Raw genomic sequence first — 22,223 nt, 5'->3', positions numbered from 1 at the left:
GCCTTTCATACAGCAGATGCATCTTAACAAAAAACAAAGAAAAAATGACTTTTGATTAAGAAAAATAGTGTTTAGGGTTTAGTAATTAGGGTTTAGAAATTAGGTTTTAGGGCTTAGAAATTAGGGTTTTAGAACGAGTTTTTAAACGGACGATTTAGAGTTTAGGGTTTAGGGGTTAGGGTTTATGGTTTAGGGTTGAGGGTTTACGGAGTAAACCCGAAAACCCTAAACCCTAACCCCTAAACCCTAAACTCTAAATCGGGCTTAATCCTAAAAAAAAAAACTCAAAAAAACGTTAACATGCATCAGGTGCATTTTAAGCTCCTGTTGAAAAAAAAAATTATGAATCTACACAATGTCAGTAGATTACGGAATTTTTTTTTTTTTAAAATTGGAGCTCTAATGTAAAAAATATAAAAATCTCATTTTACTTATCCCCTTATCCCAAAAATACCACTTATCCCTTGATCTCCATATATATATATACATATATATATATATATATATATATATATATATATATATATATATATACATATATATATATATATATATATATATATATATATATATATATATAACGTTTTGATTTAAGTAATATTTTATAAATAATATTAAATATATTTTAATAAACAATGAGAAGTTGATTTATGGAAGAAAATGACCAAAACACTCAAATGTATAAGTTACACTTCGTGTAATATTGTTTATCAATGATTTTAGTCTATATTTTGACAAGGGTACGAGTCACGAAACGTAAAGTATAAGTTTTCTAAGCATACGAAAGGACGTTCGAGAAACTAGAACTGAGACATAAGTCAAGCGACAATGTACAAGTCATCGGAACTAAATTTTCATGTTAACGATACACATAAATATAATAAAATATTTATATAATTATATAGACTAAATATATTTCTATATAATAATAATAAAAACTGTCTGCAAGAAAAGTTAAAACAATTTGGAGCTGGACACTAGGGCCATGCGATCGCATGGCCAATGCCCTTCGAACCCATGCGATCGCATGGCAAGGGTTGGTGGCAAAACTCTATAAAGCTCGATCGATTTCTGGTACCAGTTTCACTCACTCATTCAATTCACTCCGTATCACTTAAATTATTATTGTAATTATTATTATTATTATTAAGATTAATATTATTATTAATCTTATAGTTAGGAGTAATATTAGTATTACACATAAAATACTACGACGAGGGTATGAGCGAGTTATTCCAGAACGGATCCTCGAGAGGGATAAGAGTTAAGGAAATTATGGGTTATAGCTATGGAGGTTATGGGTATTATTCGGGTGTATTTCTCGTGAGGTCAAACTAGTGTTTACCATCTCCGTTGCGTCTACATACTTTCCTGCAATATTAAATCACAATATTGATACGTTCGTGAATCCGAGGCCAACCTTTCACTTGTTCAATGACGTCATATGTATTTTTACTACAAAATACAGTATTGTGAGTTTCATTTGTTCCCTTTTTAAATGCTTTTGCAATATATATTTTGGGACGGAGAATACATGCATTGTTTTATAAATGTTTGACGAAATAGACACAAGTACTCGAAAATTACATTCTATGGTTGGATTATCGAAATCGAATATCACCCCTTTTAGCTTGGTAGCCTAAGAATTAGGGAAATGGTCCCTAATTGACGTGAATCCTAAAGATAGATCTATGGGACTAACAAACCCCATTCTGGAATTTGGAATGCTTTGGTACTTCGATTTAAAAAGGTGATTGCGATTGCCGTTATATAGCATACTTGCGAGTATGCGGGGGATATTCTATATGCATCCTTGTTAGTTCGGTTACCAGGTGTTCACCATATGAATGATTTTTATGCACTTGCGAGTGTAATGATATTTATGGAAAAATGAGAATCTTGTGGTCTATTAAAATTATGTAAATGATCGATTATGATAAACTAATGAACTCACCAACCTTTTGGTTGACACTTTCAAGCATGTTTATTCTCAGGTATTAAAGAAATCTTCTGCTGTGCATTTGCTCAATTTAAAGATATTACTTGGAGTCATTCATGGCATATTTCAAAAGACATTGCATTCGAGTCATACGAGTTCATAAAGAATGTTATTGGATAAATGACAGATTAAATCATTATAGTTTGGATATTAAGAAATGGTATGCATGCCTATCAACTTTCGATGTAATGAAAGTTTGTCTTTTTAAAACGAATGCAATCTTTGTAAAATGTATTATATAGAGGTCAAATACCTCGCAATGTAACTATATGTTATTGTATTCGTCCTTATGAATTAGGACGGGACGCTTCAACAAACGCTTGTACCTTTCAAATTTGGTGGATTAAACATTGGTTCTTTAAAGTTAAAAAATCTTGCTCTTTTATCTAAATGGTGGTGAAAATTTCTTGAAAATCCAAATTCACTTTGGGTTAAAATGATCACAAGTATTTACGGGGAAAATGGCGGTTTGGGTTGTTTCAAAACTTCAAAACTATGTAACTCCAAATAATTTTTCGGTAGAATTTGGCATAACATCATTAATGTCGAGCAAACCCTAAGCAAATTAGGGTTTGATATTTCTAACGCCTTTGTCAAGATTGTAGGTAATGGAATGGACACTCGTTTTTGGATCGATAAATGGTGTGATGATTTGCCTTTGAAGGACATATATCTTAGACTTTTCAAGTTGGACGCAAACAAGGAAGTCATGGTTCATGATCGCGTAAAATGGGTCGATAATCACACTGACTTTTCATGGGAATGGTTACACCCCCACGTTGCCGCACAGCTTCTGACCTTTCTTCTCTTGAAGGGAAAATAGCAGCTTACTTACCTTCAAACGATCCTCGCGATAAGTGGATACAAAAATTCGGGATCAACCATATTTTCACCACTGCCTCCCTGTTCAACATTTTGTCCGAGTTGTCTTCGCTGAATATTGCCACTCAGCCTACTATATTCAATCGCCTGCTCCCTCAAAAAATATCAATTTTTATTTGGCGGGCTTCCCAAAACAAACTCCCCGTTAGAACCGAATTGGACAAGCGAGGCATCGATTTACACTCAACAAGATGCCCAATATGTGATGATGATATCGAAACTTTAAGGCACACACTGATCTTTTTGTAAAATCGCAAGTGTCATTTGGGAAAAAGTTAGCAATTGGTGGTCCTCCCAACCGACTATTTTTTAAACATTTCGGAGCTCGTAATAGGTGACAACCCTACTTTTTCATCCCTGAATCTCAACCCCATTTGGCAGGCTACAATTTGGACCACATGCTATTACCTTTGGAAAAATCGAAATGATCATGTGTTCGGGAAAAATAAGCAAAGCATTCCAAAATTATTCTCCGAAATCCAAACCAAAAGTTTTGAATGGATTTCTTGTAAATGGAAAAAAGGTTCCCTCGATTGGTTAAATTGGTTCTCGGGTCCTAAATCTTTTGTCGGAATCGGCTAATGACTGGTTTTTTTTTACTCTTGCGCTCAAACTTTTAGATATTAAGATCTAATTGAAGTTGAATCCGGGTGCTTTGTCGCTGAAATTTCAGCTCTGCTACTTTGGGTTCACTTCGGCTTGTTTTTTTCAAGTAGTATCTTATTGAGGAAACTTGAGTGTCTAGGGTTTTTTCCTGCCATTCTTTTACATTATCGATTAATGCACCTTCATTTCCTTGAATTACTCGTATAGCCATGCCTTTATTTCAAGTTCTATTGTCTGTTAATGTATTCGAGTCCTAGCATCGTTTAGATTAGTATCGTTCTCGTGTTTATTGTAATAAGCTCTTGGAGCATTTGTAATTATCGTTATCGTTATCAATAATAAAAGTTGTTGATTTTTTTTATTTTTTTTTTAAAAGTAACCACCTCAAAAGTTAGGGTAGTAGTGTATTTTACTTGTTTCATAATGGTAATTAATTCATGGATACTTAAGTGGCCCTCTTAAATATATTTAGAATATACAATTTTAAGAATCATGCATCTAGGTTGACTTGCTAAGAGACTTTCATAACTATTTATCCAAATAATCATCTTCATCTAAGAGATCTTATTTGGTCTCTAAATTTTATAAAGACGATTAACTTATTCACAAACACATATATAAATTGAAAGTTTTAAGCATATAAAGGAAAAAAACGGAATGAGTACTATTAACGTATGGTTTTAGACAAAACATTCAAGAAAATATGAACTGACATATGTCTATAAATTGGTTTCACGAGTTAACCGGACAGATTTACATGTCGATGCAATTTCAAGGGTTAACTATTGGTCAAGAAAGACCTATAATTTTCATCGATGTTAGCCTCCTTAACGTAAATGTTCAAGTTCCGCCATCGCAAATATATAAATCAGCTTATGTGACATCCATTTTGATTTTATAACATTTTGTTTTGCTAATACCATTTTTATTTTATTATTTAGAGAACTTGTGTGATACGGAGTATATGTCTTTCCATTTTGAAAAGTTGATGGTTAAATTAATGAATGCAATTTGTCCTTTAATTAATTGAGAGCCACTATAAGCACAGTGAAGTTGATCTGTGGCAGACAAATGAACAAATCTGATTCACTCCCATCCATTGAAGAAACAAAATGTTGGAGATGGATAAGATAACAATGCAAAATTATCTGACACACCATTTTAATTCTTTACGTCTTTAACTTTTGTTAAAAAAAATTTAAATTATTAATCTTTCATTCCAGAATTGTGCAGGTTTATTTTCTTGACTCGTATTTTTTATGATCACAACTTTATAATCCTAAACAGTGCTAAATTTATTCAAAATTATTCATCTGTAACACACAAAATTGATACTCGTTAAGTACTTAGGTTTGATGGATATGTTTCTCGATAAAATGATGGGTCTTAATAATATGTCTTAAACTTATACTGCAGTATTTAATAATTATCTATATATTCAATCCGAGAAAATAGGTTTGAGCCCGAGCCTAGACTCGGGTGCTACGTGTCAGGATCGGGTTGGGTGCGGAGGCTCGGGTTTACTATTCATCAACCTTCAATTTCAAATCTAAAATTTTTAACTTAGTCCCCCCACTTTCTTTTGTCCGTTTTTAGTCCTCGACCTTTTTGACTTTAAACCTTCAATCATTTATGATTTTCCCCGTCCAACTTTATTTTGTCTGCTTTTAGGAGTCGCTCAACTTTTTTCGCGGCGAAGCGCGAACCACCATGCTTATTATTCATCAATATCATTCATCATTAGCCTAGAATAATAAGATTGAATGAATAAACAGAAACTCAATTAATTGTATAGTGTAATATACACTTTGATTAAATAATTACAATTACAATTAGTTCACTGGCAAGAATAACATAGATATATTGCTATGAGAATAGCATCTACTTTTATATTAGGAGATTAGGTTAGTTGGAATGATTAATTCTTATCGAAATATCTTCCTTATGGAGATCATATTGAATTTAAGGATTACATGTATTGAGTTAATGTTGAGATATATTAATTATCATCCTAATACAATGCCAATTAGTTTAATATTCCAATTAGTATACGCTTCTAGTTTCGTGTTTCCTTATTTGTAATTGTTTCCTTTTACATATTGATTTCTTAATTGGCTATATAAAACCCTCATTGTACGTATTATTTGAGATCAATAAACAATTCATCAGTTGCCTAAATTCTTTATGGTATCATGAGCATAATCTGGGAACCCAAATAAAATACGATCCCATCCAAACTCATCCGATCAAAATTCACCCTCATCAACGATTAACAAATAGTTAATCTCTTCTTATCAAACCTAACGAATCATTCAAGATTCGTAATCGACAATATCATTCAATACAAACCCAACAGATTCATCAAAGAATTCGTGAATTTCGTCACAAACCTAAAACGAATTCATTCAAGAAATTCGTTCATCAAACCCTAACGAATCAATTTAGCTATTCATCAATAAACTTTACAATCAAACCCTAACGAATTAAAAGATTCGTTAAAATCAAAATCAGAAACCTTTATCCGATTCTTCCTTCTATAACACTCAATGGCAGGAGATGAGGGAGAGACAAGCAACAAAATCATCGACATCACATCACCTTATTATCTGAATTTCTCCGATCATCCTGGAATGAATTTTGTTGGAGACAGCCTACTACATGACGGGAATTACAGTGATTGGAAGTCAGAGATGACTAATGCCTTATATGTAAAAAAAAAAAAAAAAAAAAATCGGGTTTGTAGACGGTTCCATTCCAATGCCAGCAGAGGGTTCAACCAATTTAGCAAGTTGGAAACGATGTAACGCTATGGTAAGGGGTTGGCTAGTAAGTTCAATGGAGAATGAGCTTAAGAACAACGTCAAATATGCTGCAATTGCACGTGATATTTGGGTCGATTTAAAGGAATGGTTTGACAAAGAAAACGCCCCGAGAGCTTATGAATTACGAAGAACCATCACTTCCGTTCATCAAGAAAACATGACTGTTTCAGCGTACTACACAAAGTTGAGAGGTATTTGGGATGAAATCCAATCTGTAAGTCCCTCACCATTGTGTACATGTAACCTTTGTACTTGTAATCTTGGTAAATCGTTGAATGATATGCGTGATAAAGAGAAACTGTACGATTTTCTAATGGGACTTAATGAAGAGTATAGTAGTATTAGATCACGGATTCTAAGTAACAGTCCTCTTCCATCACTTGTTGCTGCCTTCCACATGGTGAACCAGGATGAGCAGCAGAAGAAAATTGGGACTAATCGGGTTACAAACATGGAAAGCAGTGCGTTTCAAGCATTTGGAAAGAAGCAACAAGGAAGAGGAAACAACTGGGTATCGAACAAAAGAGATGAACGCGAAAATAGGGGTAGCGAAGAATGTACATACTGTCAGAAGACGGGTCACACTGTTGATGGTTGTTTCGAACTTATCGGTTATCCTGACTGGTGGTCTAAGAAAGCCGCAGGTTCAAAGAATCAAACAAATCGTTTTAAAGATCAACCCAAAGCTGTAGCAGTACACAATGACAAGCAGGCTGCAAACCTTTCGAGGGAAGATGTTGAACAGTTACTACAACTATTAAAGGCAACTGATGAATTGTTTATTGATCTCAAATAATACGTACAATGAGGGCTTTATATAGCCAATTAAGAAACCAACATGTAAAAGGAAACAATTACAAATAAGGAAACACGAAACTAGAAGCGTATACTAATTGGAATATTAAACCAATTGGCATTGTATTAGGATGATAATTAATATATCTCATATTAATTATCATCCTAATACAATGCCAATTGGTTTAATATTCCAATTAGTATACGCTTCTAGTTTCGTGTTTCCTTATTTGTAATTGTTTCCTTTTACATGTTGGTTTCTTAATTGGCTATATAAAGCCCTCATTGTACGTATTATTTGAGATCAATAAACAATTCATCAGTTGCCTAAATTCTTTACGTACAATGAGGGCTTTATATAGCCAATTAAGAAACCAATATGTAAAAGGAAACAATTATAAATAAGGAAACACGAAACTAGAAGAGTATACTAATTGGAATATTAAACGAATTGGCATTGTATTAGGATGATAATTAATATATCTCAACAATAAAGAATTTAGGCAATTGATGAATTGTTTATTGATCTCAAATAATACGTACAATGAGAGCTTTATATAGCCAATTAAGAAACCAATATGTAAAAGGAAACAATTACAAATAAGGAAACACGAAACTAGAAGCGTATACTAATTGGAATATTAAACCAATTGGCATTGTATTAGGATGATAATTAATATATCTCAACACTCCCCCCCTCAAGTTGGAATGTGAAGATCTCGAACATCCAACTTGCCACGAAAGAATTCTATCTGTAGTCTTCTCCACCTTTTGATCCATCGCTGCCTTAACAGAACTTCTAGACTGCGACTATCCAACCGGTAAAGGTTCATCCTTTGGATTTTGATCAGAGACGAATACTCTGTATTTGGTTCTTGATCAGAGACGAATACTCTGTATTTGATTCTTGTTCAGAGACGAATACTCTGTATTTGGTTCTTGATCAGAGACGAATACTCTGTTTTTGATATTTGATCAGAGACGAATACTCTGTTTTTGATTGTTGATCGGAGATGAATACTCCGTTTTTGATTTTTGATCTCAAATAATACGTACAATGAGGGCTTTATATAGCCAATTAGAAAACCAATATGTAAAAGGAAACAATTACAAATAAGGAAATACGAAACTAGAAGCGTATACTAATTGGAAGATTAAACTAATTGGCATTGTATTATGATTATAATATATCTCAACAACAATGGATATGATAGTAATCACACTCCAACTTGATCTCAATTATTTATCGAGTCAGATAGAATCTTCGCTCTCAAAATTATATAGCGTAGTAATTTTTAGTCATAAAAATATAATACTTGTAGTCTAATTATTCCACAAATTTTCCAAACTTTACACTAAACGCTGTTTCTCTACCTCTAAAATCAAGTTTGACAAACAAGTTTATAAGAGCAGTGGGAGTGGAAGCAAGTCTCCCTCCCGTCACACCCCAAGTGACTTAGTCACCCACGCCCCAAGCAAGTCACTTTTGCAAGTTTCCCCCAAGTCAGTCGCATATGCGACGGATGTTATCCACTTTTTTTTTATTTTTGCTTTTTTTTCCAAAGAAATAAATTATTAAATATACTAAAATATTACTTTAACACACTAACTGACATAGGTCACTACTCCCCACTTTTTCTGACTCAGCAAATCACGTCTGACATGCCAAGTGACCTCAGTCACCACTCCCAGTGCTGTAACATAACTTCGTTATTTTCGTCACATGGATATCTTATATTGCTTTCAATCAATCGGATTTTAAGATATGTTAAAACGCAACGTAGTACATTAATCTTTTATATTAAATTTTAGGATAAGATATTTGTTTTCTTTTGTATCCTTTTAACGTAAAGTAACCTAAAGAAGCATGTCAACTAGTGTTCCCTTCACAACAAACGTGTACTCGTAAATATCACAAACTTTGGATTATTTTGTTTGGTTGGATAAAACCAAGAGATACACAATACAGTTTCATTTACAAAACATTCATGTTTATATTAATATATATTTTTTTTTTTTTGAAAAGCAGAATCATATTAATAATAAATCGAAAGTTACTATATATTTATATTCGATTGACTTTTTTATGCCGTTGGTCCCTCCATTATACATCAAATAGTGAACAACATCCCTTTCGTTTTTTTCTGCTTACAGCATCCCTCTATTTTACAACTTTGTGTTTCATTGTCCCCCCGTCAACCAAACGTTAACTTTGGACGTTAAGTCCCATCACGTGCCTGAAAATGTGCGATGGACTTTTACACTTATTATCTGAATTTGAAACCAGCACTTGCTAAACTTGTTTTTCCCAAAATTAAAAACCCTAATTTTTCTTCCCAATTCATCAAAACTTTTATAACAACACCAGATCAAAAATCATAATCATCATCGTGACAAATCATCTTTTTATAAAGACAAATATGTACTTTGCTGCTACTGTCACGAGTGCTATATCATCATCATTATGAGTCAAATTCATAATTCTTTTTGGTGATTCATACAACAAACGAAGAACAGATTCATGATCCTTAAACCTTTCTAAATGTTCATCGATCATCAGAATCCATTAACACCAACAGAATCATATCAAATCGGATCGAGTTCATCATCTTAACCGAAAATTCAACATGTTGTGATCTCCGGAGTGATTCAACTATGTTCAAATCGAATTACATGGTTATTCAGAGTCACGATCTCTTCCTGAAGCTTCGTGTATCTTCAAATCAGATTACAAACTGCTACAGATTTCACGATCTTAAGGTCAACGATTCTACACTTTTGGTCAACTTTTTGATTCGGATGAATCAATGTGTTTCAAGTTAGATGGATGATTCACGAAGGTTCTAATGGTGATTATAAGAATTTTTCATGAAGGAGTCACTTATTGAAAGTGTCCGAAAACGAAATTCAATATGTAAGTAACTAGAGGGGGGTGAATAGTTACTTAATACGTTTTTAACATTTTTTCGATTGATCACCAAATTCGATTTTACTTTGATCAACCAACTCAACTCAAACTTGATGTGTGTAGTGTATATGTTCAAAATGATAAATGAAGTAATGTAAAGAACATAGACACAAGGATTTATAGTGGTTCGGGTGGATGTTAACTAATCCACCTTAATCCACTCCCCGATTACACTAATCGGGATTTGTTACTTCACTAAGCACTTTTCTCCGAACCCGGTGGAGATCCGATTTACAAGTCTTCAATCTTCTTTAGTAGACAACAAACCTAATCTTTCTATCCCTTTGAAAGATCAACTCTAACCTAGATCAACTTGTCTTCACCTTGGACAAGTACTAATCTCCAAATGAGATTAATCAACTTCCTAAGTCCCTTTAAAAAAGTAGATCACTAAGCTAGCATATGCTTCCACTAATTGAAGTTACAAGACTCATACACTCTGCAATGATGACCCTAACACAATACTAGGACATACATTACATTAAGTAAACTCACAAGATAAATGATTTTAATTAGTAAGTTTACAACAACCCAATTCTATATCTATAAGATCATAGAATCTTCTCTTGCTTGATCACATTTGAGTAGTAATTGATGCACTTGTGATCATTGGAGATAAGCCTTTTAAATGTGCAAGAGGGCCAGCTTCAAATGCTCTTAAATGTTTGCCTTTTATAGTGAGATTCAAAAAATAGCCGTTGACACACGGTTTCCTGCACGGTCGACCGTGATGCGACCGTGCGTGCTCCAGTCCAAAATTGGTATCCGTTGTATAGCCGTTTGACTCAGATTTGAACATCACATTTTGGCACCTTTACTCCTTCTAGCACCTGCAAAAGAAACCAAACATCCTATACAAGTACTATATGCATTAAGTGTGTGAGATTTGGTCTTATTGCATGAAAGTGACTAATCATTCCAAAAGTGGCAAACCCAACATTCTTGGAGAAGTGTCTTGATTGATATTTAGGGAAATTTTAAATTGGTCAAGACTTATTTAGTCACTTTAATGCTCTTGGTTCAATTCTAAAGGATAGTCACTATATCATTAACTCCCTAGTTCCAATTAATCACAAGTCATGTTTCATTTGAGTTTAGTTATGGATTAATTGAATAATGTCTCTATAAGATAATCATTAAGTGCGTAGAGACATTAAGGTTAAGTTATTCTTGATCAAGCAATCATACTTAGTTACTTAGACTAGACCAAATAGACAATTGACTATAGTTTAATTGTGAACCATTTTACACTTAATCTATTGGAGTAGGTTAGTTACTTGAATCCTAACTAATGAGCACATGGCAAACATATTAATTAAGTTGACAAGTTTATGAGTATTAAGCATATTAGCAAGTAGCAAGTGTACAGACCCGACAAAATCGTCATTGAAGGCGCCGTCTACTTAGGTCCCGTTACGTGGTCATAAGTCTTTAAAACAACGTTTGACCAAAATATGTCGCATTCATTTCAATTATAAAGATGTTTTAAGGTTTACAAAGTAGGTTCGACGACCAAACATGTTACAACGTTTTAAGTACAATTGAAACCTATGCGACACAAATCAAGTTAAGTCAAAAGACGTTCCACGTATGCATGTATACTCGACATCCAAGGAAGTATCAAAAGTAATGAGCGAAGCATGTATCAAAAAATGTTCAAGGACCTGAGAAAAACATAGAAATCTGTCAACGAAAATATTGGTGAAATCATAGGTTTAAGTAAGTAAGTACAAATGAACCACAAGATTTATATCATTGAAATAATAGTAAACCATTCTAAAATTATTATCACGAGCACCCAATTATCAAGGCTTAACTTTCCATCCATAGAACCCCATCACAATAGTGTTAGAACATACACTGTTTCTCGAAAATATATTTCATCCGAATAACGGTAGTGAACCGTCCGAATGAAGGTTTGTCAAACCCATATGGCCATACAACATAAGTTCTCGCTTACACCCGGCAAGTGTAACTAATGATAATCGAATTGAGGATTTTTGTTCTAACTCGTATGTAGAATGTTTGTTTTCATACTTGTGTTCACTTTGTAAAATGAAACGTTTATGTTTTCTCATCCCAAATATAAGTTTGAAAGAGTAAAAGTGGGACTATAATCTCACCTTGAGTGCACGAGTAATAAAGTACTTCACAAGTAAACGTGTGCAAGGACAATTGCTAGTCTTGAACTAAACAAATAGGTTGTGTCAATATCAGTAAACACGGTCGGTCAAAGTGTTCAATTAGTCCTATGGCTCGATACGACTCGATTAATTAGCATGCGAAAACAAATTTGTCAAGTTTCATGCAAGATACAAGTATATAAGAGCAAGTTAGAATGATTGCATAAGTAATTGGTTAAGTTTGATTAAAAGTCAACTTTGGTCGGGTCAAAGTCAACGAAAAAGTCAACACGTTCGGGTCGGGTCCCGAACTATTTTTCTGCGGTTTTTAATCATATATAAGCATGTTAGAACAAGTTACATGTAAATCGGAGGTGCGTAGCATACTTAGAATTAAATGAAAAATGACCAACCAAATCAGAACCTGACAGTTCATCTGGACGGCGTCCAGATTGGCTGGACGGCATCCAGATGTGAAGGCCTGGACGGCGTCCAGAAATCTGGACGGTGTCCAGATCAGTGCTCAGGTCTGATTGCTGATTTTTCACAAGTGCACGAACCAAAACCCAAACAAACACAATTTATGATCCGCAAACAATCAAAACATGTATCTTATACCGTTGGGAAGGTAATTTGACGAGGAAAACAACTAAACACATTTCATCAATTAATCTACCAATTACAACAACCAAAACCGCATTTAATGCTCATCATTAATTGCATCCAAGTTCATAACTCTCATTTCATGATTTGGTGATCCATTTTACATAAATGATATGCCGTTTCGAAGGTAATTAAATATACATTGCAACTAAACACTTACAAGCAACATTGTTAAGCATTTAAGGCATCAAAATTCACATTAAAGACCACCAAACCCTAACCAAAAATTATAAACTCATAAATCATGTTATTGAAGTTTTCTTAATTAACCTACACATCAAAATGAAGATAGTGATGCTAGTAACACAATTAATACTTGCACTTTAGCATATCAATAACATTTAATCATCCAAAACTCAAGATCAAACACACACTTTTCAAGTTCATGCTAGTTACACTAAAATAACGAGATCGAGTATATAAATCACATAATCATGTTAGACTTGAGCCATAGACACTAATTAACACTTTTATAAGTTAAAAACATCAAGAACAAGGAATTTAGTAATTTTAGAAAGTTACCCAAACTTGATGAAATCGGTATGAAATCGAAGAGGAAGATGCAAGGATTCCAAAAATGTAATTTGTTTCGTGAAACACTTGCTAGATCGGAAATAGATGATGATTATTTGTTTGAATGTTTGAGAGAATAAAAGTGGAAGTATGAGAAAGAAGAAGATGAAATGAATGGGTGAGAGGAGGTTTGACCACTTTGACCTAGTCACCACTTTAGCATCTTGGCAAGTTTAGTCCCTCAAGTTTGAATCGGGTGCGTGAATTACCTAAACGAGATAATTTAAAACGCGTATTAACGGAAGATGTTATAATTCTATAACGGAATTTAAATAACTTAACTGAAGGTAAACGGAAAAAGGCAGGATGTTACATTACCTACTACTTAAAAGAAATTTCGTCCCGAAATTTAAGTAGGCGTAGTAGTCGTTGTTTATTCTTCGAGATCTTGCGTTTCCGGATCCACGAATAAATGAGGGTATTTCTTTTGCATTTGATCTTGCCTTTCTCAAGTAAACTCGGGTCCCCTTTTGGCATTCCAACGGACCTTAATGATGGGGATTCTACTTTGTTTTAGCGTCTTGACGGAGGTGTCCACAATTTCAACCGGTTCCTCCACAAAATGAAGTTTGTCATCAATAGTAAGTTCTTCGAGAGGGATAACGAGTTCGGGTTTGGCAAAAAACTTCTTCAAGTTTGATACATGGAAAGTAGGATGAATGGAGCTCAGTTGAGGTGGAAGATCTAAACGATAAGCAACGGTTCCAACACGCTCCAAGATTTCGAAAGGACCAATATACCACAGATTTAGCTTCCCGCGTTTCCCAAAACGGATTACACCTTTCCAAGGCGCGACTTTTAACATTACGCGGTCACCGACTTGAAATTCGAGGTCGTTACGTCTTTTGTCGGTATAGCTCTTTTGACGACTATGGGCCGTCCTAAGCCTATCTCGGATTTGAAAGATCTTCTCAGTTGTTTCATGAATGAGTTTGGGTCCGGTGATTTGTGTGTCGCCTACTTCGGCCCAACAAAGAGGTGAACGATATTTTCGGCCATATAATGCTTCGAATGGTGCGGCGTTGACTCGTGTGATAACTATTTTTGTAGGAGAATTCGGCTAGAGGCAAGTGCTTGTCCTAAGCTTTTCCGAAGTCGATAACGCAAGCTCGTAGCATGTCTTCCAAGGTTTGAATTGTGCGTTCGCTTTCTCCGTCGGTTTGCGGATGGTATGCGGTGCTCATGTCTAAATGCGTTCCCAATGCTTCTTGTAAAGTACGCCAAAATCTAGAAACAAAACAGCCATCTCGGTCGGAAATAATCGATAAGGGTACACCGTGACGGGCTACGATTTCTTTAATGTAAATATGTGCGAGTTTCTCCATGTTGTCAGTTTCCTTCATGGCTAGGAAGTGCGCGGATTTGGTGAGACGGTCAACAATAACCCAAATAGTATCATAACTGCCCACCGTCTTCGGTAGTTTGGTGATAAAATTCATCGTTATCCTTCCCCACTTCCATTGCGGGATTTCGGGTTGTTGAAGTAGTCCGGACTATCTTTGATGTTCGACTTTGACTTTGGAACAAGTTAGGCATTTTCCGACATAAGTAGCGACGTCCCTTTTAATGTTCGGCCACCAATATTGTTCCTTAAGGTCGTGGTACATCTTATTGGCACCGGGGTGAATCGAATACCTTGACTTATGGGCTTCATCTAAAATAAGGCTTCGTAGGTCCCCATAACTAGGTACCCAAATTCTTCCGGCGAAGTATCAGAGTCCGGTTTCTTTAACTTCGAATCGAGAGTGAGGACGTTCAAGTGTTCGTGTGAGATATTTTCATCCTTGAGAGCCTCGTCTTGGGCTACACGAATTTGACTATTGAGATTGGTGTGAATGGTGATGTTTAAAGCTCGAACTCGAAGAGGCACCGTTCTTTCTTTTCGACTTAAGGCATCGGCTACTACGTTTGCCTTCCCGGAATGGTAACGAAGCTCACAATCATAATCGTTTAAAGTTTCAATCCACCGTCGTTGTCTCATGTTTAGTTGTTTTTTATCGAAGCTGTGTGGAGGCTTTTGTGACCGGTGAAGATTGTACTTTTGGTTCCATAAAGGTAGTGTCTTCACATTTTAAGTGCAAAGACAACGGCTCCGAGTTCGAGATCATGTGTCGTGTAGTTTCGTTCATGAATTTTCAATTGTCGAGAGGCATAAGCAATGACTTTCTTTCATTGCATCAATACACACCCAAAACCATGTTTCGAGGCATCGCAATATACAACAAAATCATCATTGCCTTCAGGAAGTGACAAGATGGGAGCGGTGGTTAGCTTTGTTTTCAAGACTTGAAACGCGGATTCTTGCTCGGTCGCCCAAATGAATTTCTTTCCCTTGTGAGTTAACGCGGTTAGAGGACGTGCAACCAAGGAGAAGTTTTCGATGAATCTACGATAGTACCCAGCGAGACCCAAGAATTGACGAATGTGAGTAGGAGTAATAAGAGTTTCCCATTTACTAATGGCTTCGATCTTTGCGGGATCGACTTTAATACCTTGATCACTTACAACATGACCAAGAAATTGAACTTCCTTCAACCAAAATTCACACTTGGAGAATTTGGTATAGAGTCGTTCTTGTCTTAAAAGCTCAAGCACAAGTCGGAGATGTTCCTCGTATTCTTCTTCGCTCTTAGAATAGACCAAAATATCATCGATGAACACGATAACGAATTTGTCGAGGTATGGTTTGCACACGCGGTTCATGAGGTCCATGAACACCGTCGGTGCGTTAGTGAGACCAAATGGCATTACAAGAAATTCATAACTACCATAACGAGTCCGAAAAGCGGTTTTGGAGACATCTTCCCCCTTAACCCTTAATTGATGATAACCCGAGCGGAAATTGATTTTTGAATATACACGAGATCCTTGTAGTTGATCAAAGAGGTCATCGATGCGAAGAAGAGGATATCGGTTCTTAACCATCAATTTATTTAGTTCACGATAGTCGATACATATTCATAGGGATCCATCTTTCTTTTTAACAAACAAAATCGAAGCGCCCCATGGTGAATGGCTAGGTTGGATAAAACCACGGTCAAGTAGTTCTTGGATTTGACTTTGCAATTCTTGCATTTCGAAGGGAGCAAGTCTATACGGTGCACGTGATACGGGTGCTACTCCCGGAATAAGTTCGATTTGGAATTCTACCGGTCGATGAGGTGGAAGACCCGGCAATTCTTCGGGAAATACATCAGAAAAGTCACGAACAATTGGCACATCATTGATATGCTTCTCATCGGACTCGACTTTCTTAACGTGGGCAAGGATCGCAAAACAACCCTTGCGAAGTAGTTTTCTAACTTTAAAGCACGAGATGAGGTTGAGTCCGGTGCAACTCTTATCGCCATAAACAATCAAAGGTTTATCATTCTCGATAGGAATTCGGATTGCGTTAAGATCATAAAGGATGTGAGATTTTGTTTTTGCTAACCAATTCATACCAATTATTACATCGAAGCTCCCTAGTTCCATAGGTATCAAGTCAATTTCAAATTCCTTACCCAATAAGTTTAACGTACACCTCCGATAATATTTGTCGGCACTTAATAGTTTCCCTTTGGCTACTTCAATGGTATAAGTGGTATCTAGTGGAAGTGGTGGAGTGCTAAAAGAATGAGTCAAAGTCTTGGATACAAAACTCTTATCGGCACCCGAATCGAATAAACAAGAAACATAATAATTGTTGAGAAGAAACGTACCCGTGACTAGTTCATTGTCATCTCGGGCTTCCTCGGTATTAATGTTGAAAGCTCGGCCGCGAGTATGGGGGTTATCTTTCTTCTTTGGGCATGCATTTCTATAATTACCCGTTTGCCCACATTCGTAACAAGTGACCGTCTTTGGTGCATTGGGCCCCTTTCGAGCGACGGGGGCGGCACTTTTTCATTCGTTAGCCTTATGACCAATTCCTTGGCACCGATAGCAAATTAGCTTGCTATATTCACCAAAGTGATGCTTGTTGCATTTGTTGCAAAGAGGTAGGTTTTCGACATAACCCTTCTTGCCGTCGGAGGTGAAAGGCTTTTTGGCAAAGTTGTTGTTGCTTGATTGGGGGGCTTCCCATTTTCTTTTGTTGTTACCTGACTTATCCTCGGCTTTAGGTGCCGGCACTACAATTTCGTCCACCGTTTCTATCAATTTGCGGGCCATGTTCAAAGCTTCTTGATGATTAGTGGGTTTGGATGACATTACTCCGTGTTTGATGCTCTTTGGAAGACCATCCATGTAAAGTTCAACCCTTAAAGATTCGGGGTTCACAAGGTTTGGGCACATCAAGGCTAGTTCGGAAAATCGTTGATTGTAGGCCTTGAGATCGTTTCCAACCGCCTTTAAAGTTCTTAGTTCTTGTTCGAGCCTTCGGGATTCTTCACGAGGGAAGTATTCGATGATCATCTTTTCCCTTAAATTGGCCCAAGAGAGGGCGTGGGCTTCATCGGTACCCACCGATTGCACATAGGTGTTGAGAGTGACATCGGCGAATGTGTGAGTGGAGTACTTGACCTTGTCTTAGTCCCGGCAACCGCTTATGCTAAAGACGGCTTCCGTTTGCTCAAACCATCGAGTGAGTACAACTGGTCCTCCGGTTCCATCGAAAGTTTGAGGTTTGCACCCCATGAAAGCTTTATAGGAGCATCCCTCGTTTGAATTACCGGATCCATTGTTGTTGTTGTTGTTATGGTTGTTGTTATTGTTGTTGTTGTTGGATGAATGTCTGGCCATGGCCACATCCACGGCGGTGGCTATCATTCGTTGTAGAGCTTGTTCGGGAGTTTCGTGGTGTGGTACACGGCGAGGAGGCATTGTTCCTTCAAAACACAAGAATACCGTTGATTAGTATTTTCAATAATACTAATAGTGATATGGAAAAAGGATAGAGAGAAAATTTTCCTTGACTCGCCTTAAATTCTTTATGTCATAATGTCGTAACGTTCATATGAGTCACTGTAATATAATCCCGGAAATTATATTACCCTGATTCATATGTGCATTCGACATTATTTCATATAGTCAAGGTGACGTGTCAATCAAATTAAACAACGTGATATTAAGATGAAATAAGAGTAGATATGAGTAGAAACGTTCGAGTATAAATGCACAAGTAGTCAAGTAATTCCTACTTCAAGTCTATATACCGGTTGTAGTCTAGACTCACTAATGTACCCTATGACTCGGGGTTGACACCAATGAACTCTAAATCCCTACAACCAACGGCCTGATACCATCTGTAGCGACCCGACAAAATCGTCATTGACGGCGCCGTCTACTTAGATCCCGTTTCATGGTCATAAGTCTTTAAAATAAAGTTTGACCAAAATATGTCGCATTCATTTCAATTATAAAGATGTTTTAAGGTTTACAAAGTAGGTTCGACGACCAAACATGTTACAACATTTTAAGTACAATTGAAACCTATGCGACATAAATCAAGTTAAGTCAAAAGAAGCTCCACGTATGCATGTATACTCGACATCCAAGCAAGTATCAAAAGTAATGAGCGGAAGCATGTATCACAAAACGTTCAAGGACCTGAGAAAAACATAGAAATCTGTAACATCCCGCCTTTTTCTGTTTACTTTCCGTTTAATTATTCTAAAGTCCGTTATATAATTATAACACCTTCCGTTAATACACGTTTCTAAATTATCTCGTTTAGGTAATTCACGCACCCGCAACCGAACTCGTTGGACTAGTTTCGCCAATTGATCAAAGGTGTGACTAGATGGACTAGTCAACACCCACCTTCACCATTCATTATCCTTTCCTTTTTTATTTTTCTTTAATGCTTTCAACATATTCTCTCAAACACCAATTCAAAGATTCATCATCCATTTTCAATCTAACAATCAAACATCAAAACAAATTACATATTTGGAATCCTTGCATCTTCCTCTTCGAATCCATACCAATTACTTCTCATTTAGGTAACTTTCTAAAATCACTAGATTTTGTGTTCTTGATGTTTTTAACTTATAAAGGTGTTAATTAGTGTCTATGGCTCAAGTCTAACATGAATATGTGATTTATATGCTCGATCTCGTTGCTTGAATGTTGTTAAATATTATAAATGCGTGTATTAATTATGTTACTAGCATCACTAGCTTCAATTTGATGTGTAGGTTGACTTGGAAAGACTCCATAAACTTAATTGCAAAAATTGTGATTTTGGATTAGGGTTTGATAGGAGTAAAATGGATTTTTGATGCACCAAATGCTATGCAATGTTGTTTGTAAATGTTTAGTTTCATTGTATGCGTAATTACCTACGAAACGGCATATTATATATGTGCATTTAATTCCCGAATCATCAAAGTGCATTTATGAATTTGAAAGCATTTATGGTGAACATTTAATGAACTTTCAACTTGGAAATTTGATTTTTGCAAATGATGCTTTTGATTGATGAAATGTGTTTTGTTGTGTCCCTCGTCAAATTACCTTTCCAATGATATAAGATACGTGTTCTAAGTGTTTACGATTTGTGAATTGTGCTAAATTGAACAACTGAAACTGACCAGGCACCAGACCACGTTAAGTGTCGCGGCGCGGCCCTCCTTGGTCGCGGCGCGGCATTTGCCGTGTTTGGCTTTTGACCTACACTGTCAAATTTCGAAAAATGTTTGCTATGCTACGCACCTCCGATTCACATGTAACTTATTCTAACATGCTTATATATGAATAAAAATCTCAGAAAAATAGTTCGGGGCCCGACCCGAACGTGTTGACTTTTTCGTTGACTTTGATTTGACCAAAGTTGAGTTTTGTCCAAACTTAACCAAATACTTATGCAAACATTCTAACATTCTTTTATACTTGTACCTTGCATGAAACATTTCAATTTGTTTCACATGCTATATAATCGAGTCGTAACGAGCTATAGGACTAATTGAACATCTTTGACCAATCGTGTTTACCGTTATTGATACAACCTATTTGTTTAGGTCAAGACTAGCATTGTTCTTTGCACACGTTTACTTGTTTAAGTATCTTTTTACTCTTGCACTCAATGTGAGATCATAGTCCCACTTTTACTCTTTTGAACTTACATTTGGGATGAGAAAACATAAACGTTTCTTTTTACTAAGTGAACACAAGTTCGGGAAAACAAATATTCTACATACGAGTTTAGAACAAAATTCTCAATTCGATTATCATTAGTTACACTTGCCTGGTGTAAGCGGGAACTTATGTTGTATGAATCCATATGGGTTTGACAAACCCTCTTTCGAACGATTCGCTATCGTCACTTCGGATGAAATATATTTTCGAGAAACAGTGTATGTTCTAACACTATTGTGATGGAGTTCTATGGATGGAAAGTTAAGCCTTGATAATTGGGTGCTCGTGATAACAATTTTAGGAATGGATAACTATTATTTCAATGATATAAATCTTGTGGTTCATTTGTACTTACTTACTTAAACCTATGATTTCACCAACGTTTTCGTTGATAGATTTCTATGTTTTTCTCAGGTCCTTGAACGTTTTGTGATACATGCTTTTGCTCATTACTTTTGATACTTGCTTGGATGTCGAGTATACATGCATACGTGGAGCGTGTTTTGATTTTATCTAAAATTGTGTCGCATAGGTTTCAATTGTACTTATAACTTAGTAACGTAACTTTTGGTTGAACAATTCTTGTAAACTTTGAAACACTCTTACTTTTGAAATGAATACGACATATCTTTAGTCAAACGTTATTTTAAAGACTTGTGACCACGTGACGGGACCTAAGTAGATGGCGCCGTCAATGACGATTTTGTCGGGTCACTACAGATGGTATCAGAGCATTGGTTGTAGGGATTTAGAGTTCGTTGGTGTCAACCCCGAGTTATAGGGTACATTAGTGAGTCTAGACTACAACCGGCATATAGACTTGAAGTAGGAATTACTTGATTACTTGTGCATTTATACTCAAACGTTTCTACTCATATCAACTCTTATTTCATCTTAATCTCACGTTGTTTAATTTGATTGACACGCCACCTTGACTTAGTGAAATAATGTCGAATGCACATATGAATTAGGGTAATATAATTTCCGTGATTATATTACGGTGACTCATATGAATGTTTCGACATTATGACATAAAGAATTTATGGCGAGTCAAGGAAAATTTTCTCTCTATCCTTATTCCATATCACGGTTAGTATTATTAAGAATACTAATCAAAGATATTCTTGTGTTTTGAAGGAACAATGCCTCCTCGCCGTGTGCCACGCCATGAGACTCCCGAACAAGCCCTTCAACGGATGATAGCCACCGCCGTGGATGCGGCCATGGCCGTTCACTCCTCCAACAACAACAATAATAATAACCACAACAACAACAACAATGGATCCGGTAATTCAAATGAGGGATGCTCCTACAAAGCCTTCATGGGGTGCAAACCTCATACTTTTGATGGGATCGGGGGACCGGTTACTCTCACTCAATGGTTCGAACAAATGGAGGCCGTTTTTAGCATAAGCGGTTGTCGGAACCAAGATAAGGTCAAATACTCCACTCACACTTTCGCCGGTGTCGCCCTCACAAGATGGAACACCTATGTACAATCGGTGGGTACCGATGAAGCTCACGCCCTCTCTTGGACCGACTTACGGGAAAAGATGATCGTCGAATATTTCCCTCGTGAAGAAACCCGAAGGCTCGAACAAGAGCTAAGAACTTTGAAAGCGGTCGGAAACGATCTCAAGGCCTATAATCAACGATTTTCCGAACTAGCCTTGATGTGCCCAAACCTTGTGAACCCCGAATCTTTAAGGGTTGAACTTTACATGGATGGTCTT

At 36.2% G+C, this 22,223-nt stretch overlaps 2 protein-coding genes across 2 annotated transcripts; both read left to right on the top strand.

Moving 5' to 3' along the window:
* The first annotated feature begins 2,755 nt into the window (after positions 1-2,755).
* On the top strand, positions 2,756-3,130 carry LOC139868984 (uncharacterized). The gene has a single exon (XM_071857318.1). The coding sequence runs from the start codon at positions 2,756-2,758 to the stop codon at positions 3,128-3,130; it is 375 nt and encodes a 124-aa protein (XP_071713419.1).
* A 2,903-nt stretch (positions 3,131-6,033) lies between these two features.
* LOC139868982 (uncharacterized) lies at positions 6,034-7,105 on the top strand. Its single transcript, XM_071857317.1, has 2 exons — positions 6,034-6,160; positions 6,231-7,105. Exons 1-2 carry the CDS (start codon positions 6,034-6,036, stop codon positions 7,103-7,105), a joined length of 1,002 nt encoding a protein of 333 aa, XP_071713418.1.
* The last annotated feature ends 15,118 nt before the right edge of the window (positions 7,106-22,223 follow it).

The sequence above is a fragment of the Rutidosis leptorrhynchoides genome, chromosome 9 (genome assembly GCF_046630445.1).
Source record: "Rutidosis leptorrhynchoides isolate AG116_Rl617_1_P2 chromosome 9, CSIRO_AGI_Rlap_v1, whole genome shotgun sequence".
Lineage (NCBI taxonomy): Eukaryota > Viridiplantae > Streptophyta > Magnoliopsida > Asterales > Asteraceae > Rutidosis > Rutidosis leptorrhynchoides.
This window is presented reverse-complemented; position numbering and strand designations above follow the sequence as displayed.

Bases quoted from the DNA above. Each gene is read 5' to 3' on its own strand.
- LOC139868984 (XM_071857318.1), top strand. From the start codon at position 2,756: ATGGGAATGGTTACACCCCCACGTTGCCGCACAGCTTCTGACCTTTCT.
- LOC139868982 (XM_071857317.1), top strand. From the start codon at position 6,034: ATGGCAGGAGATGAGGGAGAGACAAGCAACAAAATCATCGACATCACA. The intron at 6,161-6,230 runs GTGATTGGAAGT...TCGGGTTTGTAG, and splicing joins ACTACATGACGGGAATTACA to ACGGTTCCATTCCAATGCCA.